At 43.8% G+C, this 25,599-nt stretch overlaps 1 protein-coding gene across 4 annotated transcripts in view; it reads left to right on the top strand.

Annotated features, from left to right (window-relative positions):
• GANC (glucosidase alpha, neutral C) overlaps positions 1-25,599 on the top strand; it is a 61,684-nt gene that overhangs the window by 20,635 nt on the left and 15,450 nt on the right. For 3 of the 4 annotated variants that reach the window (XM_084776348.1, XM_084776350.1, XM_084776349.1), the window contains 10 exons: positions 278-458; positions 667-820; positions 3,718-3,953; positions 8,087-8,213; positions 9,013-9,092; positions 13,767-13,910; positions 16,254-16,350; positions 19,600-19,701; positions 21,595-21,838; positions 23,926-23,990. In XM_084776348.1, coding sequence (XP_084632474.1) covers positions 278-458; positions 667-820; positions 3,718-3,953; positions 8,087-8,213; positions 9,013-9,092; positions 13,767-13,910; positions 16,254-16,350; positions 19,600-19,701; positions 21,595-21,838; positions 23,926-23,990 — 1,430 coding nt within the window. Of the gene's footprint in view, positions 1-277; positions 459-666; positions 821-3,717; positions 3,954-8,086; positions 8,214-9,012; positions 9,093-13,766; positions 13,911-16,228; positions 16,351-19,599; positions 19,702-21,594; positions 21,839-23,925; positions 23,991-25,599 lie in introns of those variants that run through there. The other variant, XR_014778128.1, reaches the window with a different exon arrangement.

The following is a 25,599-nucleotide window of genomic DNA, read 5'->3' as shown; positions in this document are numbered from 1 at the left end:
GGAAACCTTTAGGCAAATTATAGGAGATGAGTCTTTGTAGGGAAGAGGTCTTACGTGAGGTCTTGTTGCCTGTCTAGGCTGGCCTGGAACTTGCCATACAGCCTAGGCCAGCCTCTAACTCACACTTCTCCTATTTCTACTCTCCAAGTCCTGGGCTTATGTGTGTGCCTTCCTACCTGGCAGGAGGTCAGAGGTCTATTTACAGGAGAGGGCAAAGCAGTTCTAGTCACTAACGGTCCACTTGTGCATTTGCTGATAAGCTTCCTTTGTGTTTCAGAGATGGAGATGCATACCGTCTTTATAATCTGGACGTCTATGGATACCAAATACATAACAAAATGGGCATATACGGCTCAGTGCCTTATCTCCTGGCCCACAAACAGGGTAGGACTGTAGGCATTTTCTGGCTGAATGCCTCAGAAACACTAGTGGAGATCAACACAGAGCCAGCAGTTGAGGTGAGCTATGGAGTATGGCTGCGTGCCATACTTACCACACTGTACTCAGAGCCCTTTTCTTTCCAGCAGCATTTTTCTGTGGCCAAGAGCTTTGCAGTGCAACCAACAAATGTCAGTAGGAGCTACTACATGCAGACAGATTCCCTTAGAACTGGGTGCTATAGGTTACAGTGAAAAATTTCAGATTTTCCATTACATCCTTTTCCAGAACACACTGACCCGGATGGGCCCAGCAGCTGCCAAGCTAAAGGTCAGGTGTCGAACTGACGTGCGCTGGATGTCAGAGGGTGGAATCATTGATGTTTTTCTGCTGACAGGACCTACACCTTCTGACGTCTTCAAGCAGTACTCATGCATCACAGGTACGTGCGCTCCTCACTGCAGTGTGTCCCCTCTGTCTTAGGTATGAACACTGCAAGTGAATATTTGTTCTACAGTATGGAGAAATTGCAAACAGTGTCCCCAAGCGTTGTAAGCGGCAAGCATTTTCTTTCTTTCTTTCTTTCTTTTTTCTTTTTTTTTCAGCAAGCATTTTCTTCTCATCCTCATTATATCCAGACAAATTAAATGTGCCTCTAGACCAGTAGCTCTCAACCTATGGGTCATGACCCCTTTAGGGGTCATGTGTCAGTTATCCTGTATATCAGATATTTATATTAAAATTAATAATTAAGGAACAAAATTACAGTTATAGAGTAGCAACAAAATGATTCTATGGTTGGGGTCACTATAGCATGAGGAGATGTATTAAAGGGTTGCAGCATCAGAAATGTTGAGAGCCACTGCACCAGACTATCCACTCAGTGGTCCCTAACACTTGTCCTATGCCTGCTTGATGCCTTTAGTCTCTGGGAATAATTTCCCTGTAGCTGAGGAGTATTCCATCCTGAACTTTTGAGTGTGTTCTTCTCTGCTAAAATATACTCCTGGCTTTAGCAACAAAATATTTGTTCTTTAAGAGACTAAAGGCTAGCTGGGCGGTGGTGGCATCACACCTTTAATCCCAGGACTTGGGAGGCAGAGGCAGGTGGAGCTCTGTGAGTTCAAGGCCAGCCTGGTCTACAAAATGAGTCTAGGACAGTCAAGGCTACACAAAGAGACCTTGTCTCGAAAATCCAAAAGAAAAAAAAAAAGAGAGAGAGAGAGGGACTAAAGGCTAGGATCAGTGACCAGTGAAGTGGCTCAGGAGGTAAAACTCTTGCCACCAAGCCTGAAGAACTTTGTCTGACCATAGGGACCCATGTGGTAGAAACAGAACTAACTCCTACAAGTTATCTCATATTTGCATACACACACGCGCAGACACACACACACACACACACACACACACACACACACACACACACACATACACACACACGTGCGCGCGCGCATAGGAAAACACAGACATATACCCAGGCTAAATAAATGGAAATCCGTATGCTTTACTCGTGGCAAGGATAAGCCATCTTTCTCCTACCTTCACCCTAAGCTGGTAACTGTATCAGCTCAACTGGAGGCTCCTTTCCTCTGGATTAAAAGGCATTTCTCTCCTGGGTCCTGTCTTCTTGCTCCAGAACCATTCATTGCATTCCTCTGCACACGATCCGTCTTCCCCCACTGCTCTGCCTTCCTTATCACATTCTGGAATTTTACAGTAAACCCCTTGATGCTGCGCTGAGGGTGAGACTTGGACGCTTTTGGTCTTAGTGTGCTTCAGTTCTGAGAAGTAGTGCCTACTGTCCCTCTCACAGTTTCCTGTCCTTGTTCTTCCTCCTTTTTCTCTTTACCTCTTTTCTGAGAATTTTCCTCCACCTTATCTCCCAGGCCTTCCATTTACTTGTCACGTGTCTAGCGTAGGGGAGAACACCCTGTCTCTGAGTTTCCTTGTGTGCTCACTGTATTATGAAGCCCTGGCCTACTTTGTGATTCTTTTCTCTCTTTCATCTCTAGAGATACTGATGATATCTTTTTAAAGATGTTATTTTTATTTTAAAATTATGTATAAATGAGTTGAGATAAAGTTCCTGCAGGGTCCAGAAGAAGGTGTCTAAGCCCCTGGAGCTGGAATTACACGTGGTCATAAGCCACCTGACATGTGGCTCTACATGGAAGCCCTTGGTGCCTGGCTCAGTCTACTGTCCTAGCACCTGTGGGACATGGCCCTGTCTTGGAGGTTTCTAGAGCAGGGAAGTGCTTCTCTGCTCCTTTGTGCCCTCCTCACGCACTCTTCATGGTTCAGCAGACATCACCACTCCCTTAGCTCCCACTTCCAGGTCTGTCTTGAATGTACCTCCCTTTGGCTGTTTGTTTGTTTGTTTGTTTGTTTCAAAGCATCTTTATGTAGTTGTTTTTATGAATCAGTTCTCTCCTTCCACCATGTGGGACCCAGGAATTGAACTCAGGTCACCAGGCTGGTGGCAGGAACCTTTCTTTACCCACTGAGCCATCTCACTGGCCTCCTTTTTTTTTTAAGGACAAGGTCTCACGTATCTCAAGCTGCCCTTGAACTTTCTGTGTAGACAAGGAGGACTTCAAACTTCTGATGCTTCTGCCTCTGCCTCTGCCTCTGCCTCTCCACAGTGCTGGGATTACAGGCATACATCACTACCAACTCCGAAGTGCTGGGATTACAGGCATACATCACCACCAGTTTTATAGGGTGCTAGGAATTTTGAAGCCAGACTTTTGTGCACACTAGGCAAGTAGTCTACCAGCTGAATGGCATCCACAGCCCCCATATTGCCATTCGATATGTCTTCTTATGTTTAAAAAAAAAAGATTATGAGAAGAATTCTGAGCCTGAAATACAGAGCTCTTTACCAATAGGTCCTTTCCAGCTTCTGCTTCTTCTGTTCCCTCTCTCACACGGTAATCCCTGCAGTGTTTACTTTCTCTAAGGCTACATGGACTTCTTTGCCTGTGTCTCTAGTCTCTGTCCCTATGAGTTGTGCCTTGTCTCCCCGCTGGCATCCTCCTACTTACTTCTCAAGGCCTCCGTCGGTCTCACCTGCCTTGGGAAACCTCTATAGATGTCACATTGCTCTGGAAGCAGAACGTATGTTCCCTCAGCACTAGATGGATCCCTTTGGCATAGGAGTTATATCATGTCAGCACTTAGTTCTGTCCTTCCCCGTCACTCTGACTGCTACTGTCTCCTAGGCAGGGTTATTGATATTCCGTGTAGTGTCAAGCTCAGTGCTTAACACTCTGTAGAGATTGGAGTGATGGCCACTGACTGAGTAACATCAGTGGCCTCCATTGTCATCTTCTTTTTTAGGCACACAAGCCATGCCCCCTCTTTTTTCCTTGGGGTATCACCAGTGTCGCTGGAACTATGAAGATGAGCAGGATGTGGAGGCAGTGGATGCGGGGTTTGATGACCATGACATTCCGTATGATGTCATGTGGCTGGACATAGAGCACACCGAGGACAAGAAGTACTTCACCTGGGACAAAAAGAGATTCCCAAACCCCGGAAGGATGCAAGAGCTTCTCAGGAGCAAAAAACGGAAGGTGAAGTCAGCCTGAGGTCTAAAGCTTTTTAATCCCCAAGTTGAAAGCGTTTAAGATTTGTCTTAGCACATCAGCAGAGGAAAACCACCTCATGAAAAATGCCCGTGAAAATAGTGCCTTCAGATGTAACTGTGCTAACCGAAGGCAGGTGTTAAAAGGTGAAGACAAGTGCTAAAGTGGGGTGACCTCATCTGTTCATCCCTGCCACAGTTGTGTAGACCCCCAGGACAATGAGGGGGCCTGAGACTTTCAATCCCCTGCTGCAGCTACCCTGCTGTTTCCTTTCCCCCTAAAAATTTGGTTCCATTGTCCAAATATGGTGGGACTCCACAGACACCATGTGCAGGAAAGTTTCTCACCTAAAGAGGCCTTCTGGAGAGGGCAGGGCTGTCTCCCAAACTACTTTGAAAATGGCTTGCGGAAACTGGGAATGGGGACCAGCTCGGTTTCCATGGTGGCTGGGATAAAATTCTTTCACCTGGGCTGGTTGCTTAACTTCCTGCTGCTAAACAAAAGGGAACATCCTGGCTTGCTTTGTCAGCTTGAGTGCAGGTGGCCAGCAAGGTAAAAGGATGCGGTAGGCCTTGAAAGTATTAAAATAGGGGATCAAAAATGAAGTCGTGAGGACCAAGATGGCTGAGCAGGTAGAGATGAGCACCCCTCCCCCTAGCCTGACAACCTGAGTTTGATCCCAGGGTCCTACATGGTAAGAGAACCAACTAATGCAGTTTGTCCTCTGACCTCTACATGCACATCGTGACAGACATGTACCTCTCCTGCTCCACACACAAATAAATAAGTATAATTTTTTTTTAAAAGACAAGGTTTCTCCATGTAGCCTTGGCTGTCCTGGACTCACTTTGTAAACCTGGCTGTCCTTGATATAATTTTTTTAAAATGTAATCAGATTTTTTTTTTCTGACATGTCTCACTGACAAACTCTCCCTGTAAATTTGGCCAAGAGCAGAATTGAAATTTAAAAGGGAGAAGGAGGGCAGCCGCCTAGAAGCAGATACTGTTTATTTCCTGTTCTAGGAGGGCTGGGGCCAAGGAGGGAAACAGTAATGAGGAGGGGGTGGAGACATGAGAATGGGAAAGGAGGAGGAGGGCAACCCCAGGTGTAGCGTGAATGATGTCATCTCTCCCCCTGAAATTCAAGCTGCCCTTTGGACCCGTTCATTTGATCCCCAGGCCTTTCACAGGTGGTCAGAGTCAAGCTTGTCAACCGCTTAATTTGTTGTTATTTTAGTTTTTGAGACATGATCTCTTTACATCATCCTAACTATTCTAGAACGCACTGTAGAGACCAAGGAGAACTCACAGAGATGCCCCTTCCTCTGCCTCTTGAATGCTGGGATTAAAAGCATGCTCTACAATACCCAACCCTGACTCCCTAATTTCTTAAAAATTAATCACTGTCATTTGTCAACCACTTAATTGTGGGCTAGACAAGATGATAAGCAAGCTCTGAGGTTAGTCTTATTGCCCGTGAAGAAGTGGAAGCTTGCACTGGTTGGCAGTTGGCACAAGGACACACAGTGAACAAGTAGCCAGGCAGAAATCTGAGCCCTGCTTGGCCTGGCACTACAGCTGCTGCCCTTTAGAGCAGTTGGACTTCTTTTCTTTCTTTTTTAAAAACAGCTTTAAAAGATTTATTTATTATTTTATGTGTATGAGTATTTCCCTCAGTGTATTTTATATATATATATATATATATATATATATATATATATATATATATATATATATTGTGCATAGTTGGTGCCCGAGGGTGGAAACAGGTATCTGATCCCCTAGAACTAGAGCCAAAGACTGTTACGAGGTGCCATGTGAATGCTGAGGATTAAACCCAGGTCTTCTGCAAGAGCAACTAGTGATCGTAATAGCAAAGCTGTTTCTCCAGCTCCCCATTTTTTTGAGGCCTTTGAATGTTCAAGATGCTGAGCCAGTGGTGAAGGGGGTGTTTGAGTGAGTGAACAGGCGAGCATATGCAGCTGTGGTGTAAGGCAGACACAGGAGTGAATGACAGAATGTTTAGCTGATTCCTGCAACTTAGCAACTACAAACTTGACAAAGGACTTGAATAGATAGTCCACCAAAGAAGATAGGCAAGTCAAGATAGCGAAGAAGCACATGAGAAGATGCCCTCTTTCCACCACGTGGAACTTAGGCTCCAGGGATCAAACTCAGATTTTCATAGTTGGCAGCAAGCGCCCTTAGCTGCCGAGCCATCTCGTCAGCCTTGTTTAGTTGTTGTTAGTATTTGATGTTTTCATTTGCTTTTAATGTGTCATTTCCGTGGTTTCTGGGGTTTGATAGGGGGCCATCGGGGGATGGGTGTACACATATATGCTTGTAGAAGCTGGAGGAGAGCCTTTTGTCATCTCCCAGATGCCATCCACCTTTCCTTTTTTCTTCTTTGAGGCATGGTCTCTCACTGACTCAGATGGCAGTGGAACCCCAGAGACCATATACCTGCCTCTACTTCCCCAGTGCTGGGATTAGGAACACGTGCCACCATGCCTGGCTTCCTCATATGGGTTCTAGGGCCCAAATTCAGTCCTCATGCTTGCAAGGACCTAACTTAACTAAGGTACCTCCCCAGGCCTGTTCAGTTAACTAAGGTACCTCCCCAGGCCTGTTCAGTTAACTAAGGTATCTCCCCGGGCCTGTTCAGTTAACTAAGGTACCTCCCCAGGCCTGTTCAGTTAACTAAGGTATCTCCCCAGGCCTGTTCAGTTAACTAAGGTATCTCCCCAGGCCTGTTCGGTTAACTAAGGTACCACCCCAGGCCTGCTCAGTTAACTAAGGTACCTCCCCAGGCCTGCTCAGTTAACTAAGGTACCTCCCCAGGCCTGCTCAGTTAACTAAGGTATCTCCCCAGGCCTGCTCAGTTAACTAAGGTACCTCCCCAGGCCTGCTCACTTAACTAAGGTATCTCCCCAGGCCTGCTCACTTAACTAAGGTATCTCCCCAGGCCTCTTCAGTTAACTAAGGTATCTCCCCAGGCCTGTTCAGTTAACTAAGGTACCTCCCCAGGCCTGTTCATTTAACTAAGGGATCTCCCCAGGCCTGCTCAGTTAACTAAGGTATCTCCCCAGGCCTGCTCAGTTAATAAGGGATCTCCCCAGGCCTGCTCAGTTAATAAGGGATCTCCCCAGGCCTGTTCAGTTAACTAAGGGATCTCCCCAGGCCTGCTCAGTTAATAAGGGATCTCCCCAGGCCTGTTCAGTTAACTAAGGTATCTCCCCAGGCCTGTTCAGTTAACTAAGGTACCTCCCCAGGCCTGTTCAGTTAACTAATGTATCTCCCCAGGCCTGCTCAGTTAACTAAGGGATCTCCCCAGGCCTGTTCAGTTAACTAAGGTATCTCCCCAGGCCTGCTCAGTTAACTAAGGTATCTCCCCAGGCCTGCTCAGTTAACTAAGGTACCTCCCCAGGCCTGTTCAGTTAACTAAGGTATCTCCCCAGGCCTGCTCAATTAACTAAGGTACCTCCCCAGGCCTGGTTTTTTCATCAGTGTGATCTTTGCCTCCAGATCCTTAGGGAGTAGGACCTTGCTATATGAAAGTTTAATCCTTTCATATAGCGCCTGGAATCACAGGAAGATAGAAGCTTAGTAAACATCTCCTTAAACACATGGATGGGGGCTGCTGATATGGCTCAGTGGGCAAAGGCACTATGCCACCAAGTCTGAGAACCTGAGCTCAAGCTCCAGAGCCTACCTGGCAGCAGGAGAAAACTGACTGCAGACAGACACAATAAATAAATAAATGTAAAATGATGGTAAAATGATAAACTATGATAATTATAACAAGAGTCACCTGGATTTGATAATAAATTTTTTTGAGACAGGCTTTCTCTGTCCTGGACTCATTTTGTAGACCAGGCTGGCCTCTAGTTCACAGAGATCCACCTGCCTCTCCCTCCCCAAGTGCTGGGATTACAGGCACATGCCACCACACCTTGATAACAGTTTTTGAATGAAAGGTTACAGGGATTTACTAATGTCCAAATTTTTCAGTGATTTGTAGTTTCTGAGTAAAACTTGACTGCCCCAAACTGTGGTGAAAACACCTAAATGAATGTAAGTCTCATAACACTGACATGGTCTTAAAATCTCTGTCCTGACAGCTTGTGGTTATCAGTGACCCCCACATCAAGGTGGACCCTGACTACACAGTCTATGCCAAAGCCAAAGAAGAGGGCTTCTTTGTGAAGAGTCCAGAAGGTGGCGACTTTGAAGGAGTGTGCTGGCCTGGTATGGTATCTCTTATTTCCACTTGTTCTGTCTGAGGCCAGCGGTCTCAGTCCCGTGGGTGTCTCTCTCTCCCAGCCACAGCTTCAGCACCTTTAAGGGAAATGCACTATCACCTTCTTTGGTGTCTTTCATAACTCCTGGTACAGTGAGCTATGAGTGCGTTTAGCAGTCAGATAGATGAGGGAAGCCAGCTAATCTCCATGGCATGTTATTGCCTTAAGCAAACAGAGATAGGAAAGGACTGGGGGTAGGGAGTGAGTGGCTGGCGGGCTCTCCCCTGGGTCTGCTCTTTTCAGCCCATGGTTTTAACTTTCAGCCTTTTATGAGTGCCTCAGCTGCCTGTGAAACGCTAGATGCAGAAGTTGTTAGTTTAAAGCCTTGTCAGAAGTTCTCCAAAGATCAAAAGAATGCACCTCTGTGTCATAAGCCCAAATGCTATGGAGGCACCTGTGCCTTCCTTTCCCCCCTTGAAACAGTTGAGCAAGTCTGTGTTCTCTTTAAAACCAGGAGTCGCTGCAGGGTATTTGGCATCCTCACTTGGCCTTTCTCAGGCCATTAGTGAAGGACGGGCCCCGCCCTGGCACTTGTTCCTTGTCATGCCCACTGGCCTCTGTCGTTGAAAGTTTTAAATGTCACTTTAAAGATTTCTTTTGCTCACTTCCTGCAGACCACGCCTCTCTCACTTGTCTTTTGTATTTGACATAAGGCATCCATTGATAACCTGACTCTCATATCTCATGTCTTCCTTACCACACGTCTTGCTGTTCTTGACAGACTTCCCACCATTGTGCCTCTGCAGGTCGCTCATCTTACCTGGATTTCACTAACCCCAAGGTCAGAGAGTGGTATTCCAGCCTCCTCCATTTTCCTGTGTATCAGGTTGGTTTTTTGTTTTTTGTTTTGGGTTTTTGTTTTTTGTTTTTTGGTTTTTGTTTTTGTTTTGGTTTTTCGAAACAAGTTTTCTCTGTGTAGCCTTGGCTGTCCTAGACTTACATTGTAGACCAGGCTGGCCTCAAGCTCACAGGGATCCACCTGCCTCTGCCTCCCAAGTACTGGGATTAAAGGCACTCGGCATCAAGTTGGTTTTTATTCTTTTACTGTTTCCTAGTTAACATGAAATTACTGAAAGAAAAGGTAGTTGCTTAGAACTGTTTTATTAAGTAGCATATATATGTGTGTGTGTATAATTCATATATACATATTATATATAATATATATGTATATTAAAAGGCAAGGACTTTGGTGAGGGACTATATATGTTACTGGATGTATAAAAACTGTGGTTTTACCTCTATCATAACAGTCTATGATATATCAAACTACAGTAGAGATTTATTCTACTTTCTTTCTAATCACTGTGAACATTGCAGTATAAAGTACTATTCTACAACTACCATTGAAAATGTCTATGAAGCCAGGCATGGGGCACAGGAATCGCAGCTCTTGGGAAGCTAAGCAGAAGAATGGCCATGAACTCAAAGCCAGCCTGGGGTACAGCGTGCCACTCTGTTCCAAGGGAAAACAAGCAGACAAAGAGCTGGGTGTGGGTGCGCTCACCTTTACCCTCAGCAGTTGGCAGGCAGAAGCAGAAGGAGCTCTGTGAGCTGGAAACCAGCCAGGTCCACACAGCAAGTCCCAGGACAACCAGGGCTGTGTAAAAAGACCCCGTCTCAAAAAAGAAGACTCCAGGCTAGGGACATAGCTCAGCTGACAGAGTGCTCAGCTAGCAGGCCTGATCCCCAGCACAGCAAAGACACAAAATTACAGTACATGCCTGTAATTCCAGAATTTAGGAGGTGGAGGCAGGAGGATCAGAAGTTATTGTCATCTTCAGCTACTTGTCAAATTCAAGACCAGCCTAAGTTACATGAGACCTGGTCTAAAGAAAGAAAGAGAAACAAACAAAAATCGCCATCAGCAATAAAGCAGATATGACAAGTGTGAAACTGTCTTATAAACCAGTCGTTCTCAACCCATGGGTCACGACCCCTTCCGGGGCTCAACCAACCCCCCATGTCAGATATTTATATCACAGTTCATAATCATAGCAAAATTACAGTTATAAAGTAGCAACAAAGATAAGTTTAAAGCTGGAGGGGGTTACCACAATATGAGGTACTACATTTAGGGTCACAGCATTAGGAAGGGTAAGAACCACTCTATGCCAAGTGGTGGTGGCTCACACCTGTAATCCCAGCAGTCCAGGAGGCAGGAGCAGCCAGGTCTCTGTGAGTTTGAGGCCAGCCTGATCTATAAGCGAGTACAGGACAACCAAGGCTACACAGAGAAATTCTGTCTTGAAAAACCAAAAGCAAAACAAACAAACAAAAAACAAAAAACCTGTTATAAACCAAACTGTATTTTAAAGCAAAATATAATAATTAAAATCTTAAAAGAATCACAAAAAGGACAGGAGAGGTCACATTAGAGACCTGTCTTCCACATTATGGTGATGATGACAATCATGGTGATACCTAACACAAATTAAATGCAAGCCACATGCAAAGTGCTACTTTAAACATTTGATGTGTGATATCCCATTTCTTCTTTATAGCACTCTAAATTAGAATTATATTTAAATCCTAACCCAACACATACTAAAACCGAGGTGTGGAGAATTTAAAAACCCATAAAGTTCACCCACTTATTAAGTGATGGGCCCAAGATCTGAATTTAGATCTATTTGTCTCCCAAGCTCAGCTCTTAAGCACAAGACACTTGCTTCTGAGCATCAATGTTCAGGAGATTAGAAAACAGAGCAGTAGAGACAACAATCCCCTGACAAAATATGGTCACAGCCATTCACTTCCTGTTATCTGTGGCTGCTTTCACCATACTGTGCCTGAGTAGAGTAAGGGAAGAGCTCTTATGATCCACAAAGATGAAAATGTATATTATCTAGATCTTTACAAGAAGAGGAAGAAGAAGGGGAGGAGGAAGAGGAGGAGGAGAAAGCTTGCTCATATCTGCCTTGGAAGTGCTAAAGAAGACTGAAGGCAAATATTTGAAAACTATACAGCCTTATTCTTAGAAGTGCATTAGCAGCCGGGCGCGGTGGCATACGCCTTTAAACCCAGCACTTGGGAGGCATACAGCAGGGCTACTTGGAGAAACCCTGTCTCAAAAAACAAAAAACAAACAAACAAAAAAGTACGTTTGCTTAGAAGCCAAGCATGTTGATGCACACCCTTAGTCCCAGCACTCAGGACACAAAGGCAGGTGGATCTCTGTACATTCAGGGTCAGCCTAGTATTCTGAGTTCCAGGACAGCCAACGCTACAAAATAGAAACTCTCTCTCTCTCTCTCTCTCTCTCTCTCTCTCTCTCTCTCTCTCTCTCTCTCTCTCTCTCTCTCTCTCACACACACACACACACACACACACACACACACACACACAAACACACACACACACACACACACACACACACACACAAACACACACACAGTGCATTTGCTTAGAAATAGTTGAAAGTGAAGAACCAAAAGGAAATATACAGCCTGTTCCCAAACATTGGAAAGATCATTTACCATGTAGGTAAGGTCTTAGGTGTGTTCTGTGAAGTCCTAGAAAGAAGCTGGGCCTTATTAGGACAGATGTAAAGAGCAGGGCATTAAGAAGCTGGATGCAACCGGGCGCGGTGGCGCACGCCTTTAATCCCAGCACTCGGGAGGCAGAGGCAGGAGGATTGCTGTGAGTTTGAGGCCAGCCTGGTCTACAAATCAAGTCCAGGACAGCCAAGGTTACACAGAGAGACCCTGTCTTGAAAAAAATTTAAAAAAGAAGTTGGATGCAATGGCACATACCTGTAATCCCAGCACTCGGGGAGGCAGAGGCAGGCAGGTCTCTGTGACTTAGAGGCCAGCCTAGTCTACAAAGTGAGTCTAGGGCAGACTGCGGAGAAATCCTGTCTCCAAAAACCAAAAACCAAAAAAAAAAAAAAAAAAAAAAAAAAAGAAAGAAAGAATAGAAGAGAAAATGCCCTACCACACAACAGGGACATATGCTCAACCATGTTCATAGCTGATTTATACATAATAGCCAGAATGTGGAAACAGCCTAAGTATCCCTCAGTAGAAGAGTGGACTAAGAAACTGTGGTACATTTACACTATGGAATACTACTCAGCTATTAAAAACAAGGAATTCCCAAAATTTGTGGACAAATGGATTGATCTAGAAATTATCATAATGAGTGAGTTCACCCAGAAGCAAAAAGAGACAAACGGTATATACTCACTTATATCAAGACACTAGTCCAAGGGATACGTACCATGAAAAACTTTACTTACCAAGAAAGTGGGTCAGAGGAGAGGACTTCCTATTGAGACTTTAGGCGAGAGTAGCATGGAAGAATGGGGAAATAGTAGGACCCACAGGGTCCTGGAAACCTACAAGAAGAACTTTATGACAGGCAGATCTGGGTCCTGGGGTCTTCCTCAAACTAAGGCACCAGCCAAGGAGAAATAGGCAGTAAACTTTGAACCCATACCAAGACCTAGCCGACGAACATGATATTCTCCACCAGTGAGTGGAGAGTGAGATCTAACTCTCACACGAACTCTGGTGCCCCTTTTCTGACCACGTCCCCTGGATGGGGAGGCCTGGCGGCACTCAGAGGAAAGATAGCAAGTTACCAAGAAGAGACTCGATATTCTAAGAGCATATATAGGGGGAGGAGGTCTCCCTCAATCACAGACATAGGGGAGGGGAGAAGGGGGGAAGTGGGAGGGAGGGAAGAATGGGAGGAAACAGGGGAAAGGCTAACAATCAAGATGTAATATGAATAAATTAATAAAAAAAAGAAATAATAGAAAGAGCCACTTGATTCTCCCTGTAATGGTAGTCAAATGCTGAGATCAGGGATTTTTATAAAAAGAATTTTAATACCATGTTCACTATATAAGATGTAACAAACAGAAAACTCACCTGTCAAGTCTCTTTCAGAGTACTAGAGAAAAAATAGATTCATATATAGTATTAATTGCTTTTAGTTAAGAGTTGTGGCAGAAATTTCTTCTCAATGGATGATGCACTATTTTTCTTTTCTTTTTTTTTTTTTTTTGTTTAAAGATTTATTTATTCATTTATTTAGACGGGTGCTCCATTTGCATGTCAGAAGAGGGCGTCCCAATATCAGATCCCAGTACAGACGGTTGTGAACCACCATGTAGAAGCTGGGAATTGAAGTCAGGTCCTCTGGAAGAGCAAACAGTGCTCTTAGCCACTGAGCCATCTCTCCAGCCCCCAGAGCACTATTTTTCTGGCACGTATTCTCTAAGGATGCCCTAGAGAATAAGGAGTGAACTTACAAGGCAGTATGTATTTCACAGACAATAAAGTGCAGCGTTCTTATCAACAAATATTTACCGATAGCTTTCTTTGGGTAGGATACCATTCTTAGGTACATGGGATTTTTATTGAACAAAACAGACAAAATGTGCAGCCTCATCAGCATAAAAAAAAAGTAAGAAAGAAAAGAAAGAGGATCAGGGATGCTGTCCTACTGTCGTCACCCCTGGGGAAACGTTCTCATGAGCAGGATTCACTCCTAGGGCTCCACGGACATCCTCTTCATATGGATCGACATGAACGAGCCCTCGGTCTTCAGAGGCCCAGAGCTCACCATGCAAAAGAATGCCATTCACTATGGCAACTGGGAGCACAGGGAGCTTCACAACATCTACGGGCTTTACCAGGTAAGACATCGAAGTGAAAGCCAACCAGATTCATATGCCCTGCTTTTAAACAGGGAGCCTGTTGTATAACTGAGGGTACTGTGCGTGTCTCTTTGCGTGTCTTCGCTGTCAGTTGCAGTGAGTCTCATATTACAGCCAATTTATTATTTTTTTCCTCTGCTTCCATTTCCTTCCATAATTAACCTGATAAAATTTAAAATATCATATATGGCATTTAATAATACTATAAGTCACATATTGGCACAGGCTACCTGTAAATGTGTTAGCAAACATAATTAGAGCAAGGTTTTACATTTTCATAAATATCCATCTATTGCTAGCTTATCTGAGTTTGGTGGCATACATGTGCAATCCTAACATTCACAGCACAGAGGGACTGTGAATTCAAGGCCTGCTTGGCCTACATAATGAATTCCAGACCAGTCTAGATTGTGCAGTATGATCTTGTCACAAAAGCAGAAAGCTAGAAATGGCTGGAGTGATGGCTCAGTGCTTAAGAGTACTTGCTGCTCTTCCAGAGGACCTGAGTTTGGTTCCCAGCACCTAAGTTGTGCAGCTCACAAAAGCCTGTAACTCCAGCTCCAGAGGATCCAACACTTTCTCCCAGCCTTCAGAGCACCCACACAGGGAGTATACATAAACATATACATATACATATACATATACATACACATATACATATTGTGCAGCTCATATGGGTATTATCATATATATATAAATTTTAAAAATAGTTTTAAATAGAGAGATAGCCCAGTGGTTCAATCCCCAGCACCTATTTGGTGGCAAACCATCTGTAATCCAGCTCCAGAGGCTCCAAAGCCCTCTTCCGGCATCCATGAGCAGTGCACACACATAATGCACAGACATGCATGCAGGCAAAGCACTCATGTATAAAAATAATCTAAAACAGCAACAACAACAAAAACCCAACCCTCTAAAAACCTCAGAGCCCCTGGTGACACACCTGTTAAGCTTCACCAAACGGTTCCACCAACTGGGGACCAAGTGTTTAAATATATGAGCCTCTGGGGGCCATCCTCAGACCACCACAGTGTACTGTTTAAATGTGTAAGCTTTCCTAATTTGCTCAGTCTTCTGAATAAAGGTGATAGAATTCTTTCTTTAAAAAAAAAGTGTGTGTGTGCATGTATGTATACCTACATGGCAGAAGAGAGCATCAGACAGAAGAGGGCACCAGATCTCATTATAGACGGTTGTGAGCCACCATGTGGTTGCTGGGAATTGAACTCAGGACCTTTGGGTGAGCAGCCAATGCTCCTAACCACTGAGCCATCTCTCCAGCCCAGAATTGTCTTTCATTTGTTAATCATATCCAAAGATTGAGAATCACTTGCCTTAGTTTGTACCTATGAGTCCTTGTTACTTATGGAATGTGACTACATGCCTATAGGTCTCCCACACTTGCTATTTTCTAATGAGAGCTGATAGCTGCATAGAATCCTTTTCCAGGTAATATATGTTTATTTCTCTAGAAGTTTTTTGCTTTAATTGTCAACTGCCTTGGGGGATTTATGTATTTATTTTCTTTTTAAATTTTTATTTATTTATTGTATATGAGTGCTCCATTTGCATGTATAGCTATAGGCCAGAAGAGGGCATTAGGTCACATTACAGATGGTTGTGAGCCACCATGTGGTTGCTGGGAATTGAACTCAGGACCTCTAGAAGAGCAGACAGTGCTCTTAACTGCTGAGCCATCTCTCCAGCCCTATTTTTTTATTTTCAAGACTAAGTTTCTCTGTGTAGCCCTGGATATCCTGGAATTCACTATGTAAACAAGGCTGCCCTCAAACTGAAAGATCCGCCTACCTCTGCCTCCCCAGTGCTGGGATTAAAGGTGTCGCTGCCTGGCGGGGAATTTCTTATGTAGGCTAAAGCAGACACTTAACCTCTCTGATGAATTTATTTTTTACCAATGAAAACTATATAACTCACAGATTACTGTGCAGATCATATGGAAATATATTATAAATGCCTACCAATAGTACACTGAGTAAATGTCAGTTGGTTTTTTGTTTTGTTGTGTGGTTTATGCTTTTCTGCCATGCTGGGCCTCAGTCATGCTGGGTAGCCACTTGTCTGCTCATTTGCATCCTATTTCTGTTTATTATTATTTCATTGATAGTCCCAATCAAATAAATGTTTCCATCTTTAGTAGGCAAATTAACGTCATTCATTCACTGTATCATCAAAAAGACTTGACTGGCTTATTATTTCCCACTTCATAGTCCCTCTAACTAGTCAGTAGCCTCATGAGCATGTTGGCATGATGCCCTCATCCTGTCTCCTCTCTCCAGTCTTTTTCCATTTACTTACTTCCAGCACATGGCTACTGCGGAAGGACTGATACAGCGATCTAAAGGGAAGGAGAGACCCTTTGTTCTTTCACGTTCTTTCTTTGCTGGATCACAAAAGTATGGTAAGAAATGGCTCACACTATAAAATATAAGGTAGCTAGCTACCCATCCTTTTCTTTTGTACAGCATTTATGATATATGCTTCCACTGTGTTCCTCTTCCATAGTCTTATACCTTACAGTATAGAAAATGATATGCTCTGACGTGTATTTTAAGTATGAATGAAAAGACTTGATGTACCTCAGTTGAGGGCCTGGGTTTACTGCTCAGCACTCTATAAACACAGGCAAGGTGGTATGTGTTTGTAATCCCAGCACTTAAGAGGTGAAGGAAGAAGGAATAGAAATTCAAGGTCATCTTCCAAGGCCATCTTGGGTTTCATGAGACCCTGTCTCTTTCCTATACCCCCAAAAACAGTAAACCAAGTTTTCACCAATGTCTTAGATAGGGTTTCCATTGCTGTGAAGAGACACCATGACCACAGCAACTCTTGTAAAGGAAACTATTTATTGGGGCTGGCTTGCAGTGTCAGAGGTGTAGTCCATTATCGTCATGGTGGGAAGCATGGCGGCACGCAGGCAGACGTGGTGCTGGGGAAGGAGTGGAGGGTCACATTGCACCTGGCTTGAGCATCTGAGACCTCAAAGCCCACCCCCTTGTGATACACCCCCTCCAGCAAAGCCACGCCTATTCCACCAAGGCCACACCTCCTAATAGTGTGAGTCCCTGTGGGCCTGTGGAGGCTGTCCTACTAAAGAAATGGCCACTTGCGGGGAGAGTGACTTCGGATTATTCAGTTTTCTGGCACAGTCATCTCTGATCCTATCTTTTTTGGCTTGAGAAAACCACAGAAATACACCTCTAACATACTGCTTCCACCTGTTCCACTTAGCAATATGGCTTAAAATAGACCTGGCTGCTGCTTGTTGTCTGGGTCATTTATGACTGGATCTGGTTTACCAGCTAATACGCATCTGGTCCAACTTGACCACTCTGCGGCAGGAAGGCTATTTTAAGGCCCCCGTCCTTACATAAGTAGCTGAGAGTCTAGGTCCTTCTGTAAAGAAGCTAGCTTTGTTGAATTGTACATATTTTTAGGTCTCACAGTCAGTCTCCCCAAACCAGCCAGTTTCTTCAGCTGAAGGACAGAACAGTATCTACAGAGGTACACATCATAGCATTAGTCCTTGAGGCTGAAAGAAAAGTCTCCACGTCTAACAGTAAAGGAAGGGTTACAAAAGGTGGGTTATCCACAGGACAAACTACCGTGAGGCAGTTTAAAATCACAGCTTAAGGAAGGAAATGTTTTTTCCTTTATTTTAGGGAGGCGTGAACCTGCAGTTCTCTCCTTCCTTAAAGTGGTAGTTTTATTTGCATGAGAATATGTTTGTGACATTATATAAATTAAAAAAGAAAGCATTGCCTATGTGATATTCATCATCCTTATTGTTAAAAATATAAATGGAGTCAATTAAATCAATAAGTAGAATTTGGTAAAATCTGGGAAAATTTAAGCCCGTAATCTCAGCACTTGGGAGTAGAAACAGGAGGAGCAGAGTTCAAAGTCATCCTAAGCTACATAGAAAATTTGAAGCCATCTTGAGGCACATGAGATTCTGGCTCAAAAATAACTAAGTAAATAAGGGAACACCAAGATGGCTCCCTGGGTTAAGGCACTTGCCCCCAAGCTAATGACCCAGGGACTCTCATGGTGGAAGGAAAGAACCAACTCCACAACCCAGGCTCCAACAAACAAACAAAACAAATTAGGGAGGGAGAAAATTAATGAAAAAGTTCAAAGACAGCAGTTTAGAAAGATAACAAGAGATGTGGATGCTAATGTTTTTTCTATTGGAGTTTTTGATACACGGTCTCACTCTGCAGCTCAGGCTGGCCTTGAACTTGTGTTGCCTCTCCCTCTACAGTGCTGGCACAGCAAGTGTATGCTACCATGCCCTGTGCTGTCTAAACTGTTTCTGATCTCTTAGATGCTGGTCTGCTTCTAGTCTGCAGCACTGTGGTTATTTGCCCCAGCTAGGAGAACATGACTTTTCCGTCACGTGCTTGACCAATAGCTATAAAGAACTTTTGACTGAACAACATCACATATCTGTGTGTCTACATGAACTTTCTTCTCTTGTTGTTCTTATTGTTTGTTTGTTTGTTTGTTTGTTGAAACAGGGTCTCTCTGTGCAGCCCTGGCTGTCCTGTCCTTGAACTCACTTTGTAGATCAGCCTGACCTCAAACTCACAGAGATCCATCTACTTCTGCCTCCTAAATGCTGGGATTAAAGACAGATGCCACCACCCCACCACCACCATTACCACCACCTGATTTACGAGAGCTTTTTTGATGAGAGTGTCACCATGATTTCAAAATCACTATGTCCATCCCTCATAGCTCGATTGATGTCAAGGAAGATTTACTAGAGTGCTGTTTTTAAAAATCCCTTGAAAATATTTTTCTCTGCCTATAAGACAGCTCAGCATTTCTACAGAAAATTGAAACAAAAATATCTAATGAAACAATTTTAGTGAAAGATGGGGGGAAAACCTATAGGATTAGCCTAGACATAGTAAAATAAGGTCATTTTCCCTCTTACTGTCTCTCTCATGATATATAATCTGTCATCCTAAACTCTTATCAATATAATGTGAACTGGGACTGTGGCTTTAACAGTCTGACTTCTAGACTCAAATCTATTTAATGACTGCATAAGTAGGGTAGATTGTGGATCCACTGTTCACAATATTTCCCTAACCGTTGAAATATAGCTAATGATAGTGTTTGCCTGATAGGATTGCTGTGATAACGAAGTGGAACTAGAAACCCAAAGTATTTAGGGTTTTTTGGTTTTTTGGGTTTTTGTTGTTGTTGTTGTTATTATTGGTTTGGTTTGGTTTGGGGTTTGTGGCTTTGTATTGCTTTGGTTTGGGTTTGGTTTTTTGGGTTTGTTTGTTTGTTTGTTTGTTTGTTTGTTTGTTGAGACCGGGTTTCTCTGTGTAGCCCTGGCTCTCCTGGAACGCACTCTGTAGACCAGGCTAGCCTCAAACTCACAGAGATTCGCCTGCCTCTGCTTCCCAAGGGCTGGGATTAAAGACGTGTGCCACCACTACCCAGTGTTTTATGAATCTTAATAACTTTTTCATGTTAGAAAATTGATACTTTTTCAGAAACATCAGAATTTGTTTAAGATGAGAAATCTGTTTCCCTTTTTATTATTTTTGTCTTTTGCAAATATGGAGTCTAGATGAAATGGAAAGCACTGGGTGACTTGTGTGCGTTTCAATGCCTGGTTTTGGGCATCTAGGTGCAGTCTGGACGGGAGACAACACAGCCGAGTGGGGCTATCTGAAAATCTCCATTCCCATGTTACTCACCCTGAGTGTCTCTGGCATCTCTTTCTGCGGAGGTAAGCTGATTCCTGTCCTGAGTAGGAAGAAGTGAGACTGGGGGTTCTCAATGCTCATTAGCTGTTTTGGGCAAAGATGAATGCAAGAAACAAAATGGGAGGAGAGCAAGTGTTGCTTCAAATTTTACTGCACAGCCTGGTGTGGTGACTCACATCTTTAATCTCAGCATTCTAGAGGCAGAGAGGTCAGAGGATCTCTAAGAATTCAAGGCCAGCCTGGTCTCTAAAGCAAGCTCGAGGGCAGCTGGGACTACATACAGAGACCCTGTTTTTTAAAAAGTGCTACATGTATATTGTCTGAATTTTCCCCTTTAAGATGTGCTCAGTTGGATCAGTGCTTGCTTAGCTCACAAGTAGCCTCGGTTTGATTCCCCAGCCCCACACAGACACGCGTGGCCACATGTACCTACGATCCAGTACTTGGGTGTGGAGATAGAAGGATCAAAGGTTCAAGGTTGCCTTGAGCTACCAGGGTATCTGATGTCAGGCTGGGCTATGTAAGACCCTGTCCCAAAACAGATGGAACTGTGGAGATGGCTCAGTCAGTAAAGTGCTTCTTATGCAAACATGAGGACCTAACTTCAGAACCCCAGAGCCCGTGTAAAAGAGTCAGATGCAGTGGTGCATCAGCCTGGAATCCTGCAGGGAGGCTGACACAGGAACATCCCTATTGCTTGCTGACTAGCCAGTATAGACAATCAACACATGTCAGTTTCAATGAGAGACCCTGCCTCAAAAACTAAAGTGGAGGGCTGCAGAGATGGCTCAGAGGTTGAGAGCACTGTCTGTTCTTCCAGGGGACCTGAGTTCAATCCCAGCAACCACATGGTGGCTCACGGCCATCTGTGGTGAAGCCTGGTATCCTCTTCAGGTGTGCAGGCACACACGGGGGCAAACTGCTGTATAAATAATAAGTAAATAAATATTTTAAAAAATAAAATATTAAAAAAAAGTAAAGTGGAGCTGGACGTGGTGGTGCACATCTGAAATCCCAGATATATATATATATATATATATATATATATATATATATATATATATATATATATATATATTAAAATGGAGAGTGATTAAGGAAGACACTGAAGTCAGGTTGTAGCCTTCACATGCACACATGCCTTCTCACACACAAGCACACACATACACGTGCATACACACAGACAAAAGATGTGCTCTTGGAAAAGATAGATTTAGTTAAAATGCACGTCGGATGGCTTGCCTTCCCTGGCCCTGACGATCCAATGCAGATAAGCAGTAGCCGTGTAAAGGGGCTCAGGATATACTGGCTACAGCTCTAGCTGCAGGTCTGACTGATTTTTATTTTCTACAAGAATAAAAACAAATTATTATCACTTTTTGGATATGTACAGCTTTATGACATTGGTCCACAGGCAAGAAATACATGCCCTACCCAAGGGGCGAGCATGAAATTCTACCAAACGTCCAAGGCTGTTGATTTGCTTCTTTGGGGTTTTAATATCGTTTTAGCTTTTTCTTTCAAAAGAAATAAATTGCCAGCCACCTTCCCTTCAGTACACAGACACGCACCTAACCAGGGAGAATGTGTAATTCCTGGGTAATGGAGACTCCAGAACACACAGGGCAACTGCTCGACTGCTCTTACAGAAAACCCTGTGGCCTTTTGAGAAAGAAAGAAGGAAGGAAGGAAGGAAGGAAGGAAGGAAGGAAGGAAGGAAGGAAGGAAGACAGCGTGCTCTGCCACATCACCGGCTGGTTTGCAGTGATCGCACTCTCCTACGTGAGGCCACAGTTTGCCTGCCGTGTTTAGCGAGCACGTAGAGCGTCTCCTCTCAGTTTTCGAGGCCTTGTTTTACCTTAACACATCACTTATTTCAAGCGTGGTCTTCATCTGGTCTTTCCCTGGCAACCCAGCTGATGTGGGCGGCTTCATTGGCAACCCTGAGGCAGAGCTGCTAGTGCGTTGGTACCAGGCCGGAGCGTACCAGCCCTTCTTCCGTGGTCATTCTACCATGAACACCAAGCGGCGAGAACCCTGGCTGTTTGGGGAAGAAAACACCCGGCTGATTCGGGAAGCCATCAGAGCGCGCTACGCCCTCCTACCCTATCTGTATTCTCTGTTCTACCGTGTGCACACGTCTTCTGAACCCGTCATGAGGTAAAAAGGGCACCTTTTATTTAGGGGCTCCAGCAACCAGCCAACGGACCCCTTCAGTGATGAGGGACTGGAAAAGGGAAACAAAAGTCATGTGTTTAGTTGTTGCACTCAGCGTCACTTCCTATTGTGCACAGGGTGCTCGCTGTTGAAGACACAGAAACTACTGACTGGATGCTCTGGTCCCCAGGATTAGAATATTGGTATTTGTTGAGGCATGAAAATGTTGTAAAGAATAAGGAAGTGACTTTGCAGCTAAATAACTTGAGCGTTTTACACATCAGCCTCCTCTCATGAAAAATAACTTCCCTGCCATCTGAGGCTTGATCTTACCCATAGGGTTGAACTGTTCCAAGCTTGAGGCGGGTATTTTTTTTTCCTAGTGTATAAATTTTACTTCGATGGCAAAATTTTTCTATGTTAGAGAAAAACATGCACCGAGTTCTGCATCCGCAGCTCCTAGACTTCCTTCAGATCAGAAGGACCCTGGTGAGTCTAGTCATCAGCTAGGGTTGGAGACACCTGCCATGGTACCATTCGGTAGAAACAATAGATTGTCTCAAAGGCTAGTAAATACATAACAAGTTTCATTTATTTAAAAATACTGGGCTGGAGAGTTGGCTCGGCTGGTAAGCAGTTGCCCTTGCAGAGCACCTGGGTGTGACTCCCAGACCCACATGATGCTTCACAACTGCCTGCCACTCCAGTCCTGAGGGATCCAGTGCCCGCTTCTCACAGCTGCAGGTTCCAGGCGATTGTGTGGTGCACCTACAAACAAGCAGGCAAGACATTCATACACATAAAATAAGTGTAAAACTCTAAAAAATATTTTCAATTAAAAATATCTATCTCTTAAGCCGGGTGTGGTGGCGCACGCCTTTAATCCCAGCACTCAGGAGGCAGAGGCAGGCGGATCGCTGTGAGTTCAAGGCCAGCCTGGTCTACAAAGTGAGTCCAGGACAGTCAAGGCTACACAGAGAAACCCTGTCTCAAAAAAACAAAACAAAACAAAAGTCTATCTCTTGGGGCTGGAGAGACAGCTCAGCAGTTAACAGTTCTTGCTGCTCTTAGAAAGGCCCTAAGTTTGGTTCTCAGCACCCATGTCTGGTGGCTCACAGCCAGCTGGAATGGCAGCTCCAAGGTTCCAGCGCCATCTTCTGGCCTCTAAGTATTTGTATGCAAATGATACATACATTCTCATAAAATTAAAAGATCGTTAGAAACACTAAGTTGCTATCTAGGCAACTTGAAAGTTTTGTTATTTTTATGAACCTAACTGACTCCTAGATGAGTTTGCATGAAACAACACCTGTTGTTAAATCTTGGCAATTTCTCATCCGCCCCCAAAGCAAGGAAAGCTAGTTCATTTTATCTAAATAAGCAATGATGAAATGACACATGAGAGTCAGGAACATCGTGGCTGATGCTCACTAAAGAAGCCTAGCTAGGCATGGCAGTATATGCCTGCAACTCCAGCAATCTGCACATTGATGAAGAGGATTACAAGTTCAAGGACAACCTGGGCTACAAAGCCCTGTCTCAGATGAAAAAAAAAAAAAATGAGGTCCACTATTGCATAGGAAATAAGCACTTCTGTGTTTTTTTATACTTCCCTTACTTGTAGCCACCTCATCAGGCTTTAGAGGAGCGGGCCCCAGTCAAAACCTTCACATCGCATCCACTTTCAAGAAGAGGCGTGGAATTATCATTATAATAAAGTGTGGGGGGGGGTTGGTGGGTTTTTTTTTTTTTTGCAAACATTTACTTTACAGCAAAAATGTTAATGCATTTAGACTTGCCTTAGTTTTTACCTGTTAGACGGGCAGTTACTCAGTAGCCAGATAGCAAAGTGGCACATAATAGAATTCTCACTGTTCCATTAGGACATTCACATAATAAATATAAAGTAACCACAGCAATTGCTCATAAGCTCTTTAGTCGTATAAAAAAGAGACTTAGTTCTTTGGTATTTTCAAATACCTTTTGGAGAGTTGCAACACTAAAAATATAAAAATCTAATAAAACACTTAACACTGACAATAATAAAATATAATGACATTTTAAAATGCAAATTCTGTGTCTTCCCCCAGGCCCCTGTGGGTGGAGTTTCCTGATGACTTAGACACTTTTGGTGTGGAAGATGAATACATGCTGGGTGAGTATTTGTAGGGTAATTGTGGTTGCAATAAATTCTATAACTACGTTTTTATTATACTTTCTAGTGAGAGTACCCTAAGCCCAAGAAAGGCAACTAATAAAACAAAAGAGATTTCATCACTATTTTTGTTTTAAGTTAGGGTCTTATTTAGGCCAGGCTGGCCAGGAACTTACTCTGTATCTAAGGATGATTACAGGCATGACTTGCCACAGCTGCTGCTGGGGATTGAACCCAGAGCTGCATGCATGCTAGACAAGCACTCTACCCCAGCCTCTTTCACCGAGTCTTTTTTTTTTTTTTTAAGTTTTTTGAGACAGGGTTTCTCTGTATAGCCTTGGCTATCCTGGACTCACTTTGTAGACCAGGCTGGCCTCGAACTCACAGCGATCCGCCTGCCTCTGCCTCCCGAGTGCTGGGATTAAAGGCGTGCGCCACCACGGCCGGCTCCTTCACCGAGTCTTAATGTAACGGTGAGACTACAGCTCTATTCTGCTGTAATGGAGCCCTTATGATATTGTCTTTAGGGCTGAGCGTGGTGGTGCACGCCTTTAATCCCAGCGCTTGGGAGGCAGAGGCAGGTGGATTGTTGTGAGTTCGAGGCCAGCCTGGTCTATAGAGCCCAGGACAGCCAAGGTTACACAGAGAAACCCTATCTTGAAAAACAAACAAAAAATGTCTTTATTAATGCCAAATAAATCCATCGTATTTGTGTATGCGATCCTGGGGTCTGCTTCTCAAAAGCCTGATGAGACAGCTACAGGCAAGGGAAGTATAAAAAAGTAGATCCAATGCCAAAAACACAGAAGTGCTTATTTCATGTGCAATAGTGGACCTCAGTTTTTTTCATCTGAGACAGGGCTTTGTAGCCCAGGTTGTCCTTGAACTTGTAATCCTCTTCATCAATGTGCAGATTGCTGGAGTTGCAGGCATATACTGCCATGCCTAGCTAGGCTTCTTTAGTGAAGATCAGCTATGAAATCTAGAATGTGAAAGCTTATTGTATTAGGAATCAAGCCCAAGAAACAAAGCCAGATATTGGGACCCAGAAGATGAATTCTAAATAGTGGGAGCCTCCAGTGTAAACGATAACGATTCTGTTCAGGACGTGCTCTGGGACAACACACACAGGCTCCGTCTGGGTTCACATGTGGCTTCAACTTAATAGTCACTGCCTTGGAGAAGCATCTCTCATCGTCCCTTGCTTCCTTATACCTTAGTTTTATCCTTGCTACTCAAAGTCAGTCCTGTCTTTTATGTAATTTTCATTTTGCTTCGTACTTTTACCTCTTTCAGTATTTGTTTTAACCCTAATTCACTTGTAATTACTTTTTAATATCTATGTTCTTCCCTTACCACAATCTCAATGAAGGTAAGAGCTGTGCTTGTTTTATTTACTCATGTAAATGTCCCCAGAGCCTAGCATGGTACCTGGACTCAGTAAATAAATCTTTATTGACTAGAAGAAACAATTCAATATAGACACAGTGATACAAGCCCATAATGTCAACATTCACAAGTTCAAGGTGCCCGGGTTACATAGTGAGACCCTATAAGTAAGCTTTTAAGATGAATTCATAAGTAGATGCACTTTAGACATGTGTAATGC

The sequence above is a fragment of the Acomys minous genome (assembly GCF_964271855.1).
Source record: "Acomys minous genome assembly, chromosome: 3".
NCBI lineage: Eukaryota > Metazoa > Chordata > Mammalia > Rodentia > Muridae > Acomys > Acomys minous.
Note: the sequence above shows the minus strand (reverse complement) of the source record. Positions and strands in the feature narration are given on the sequence as shown.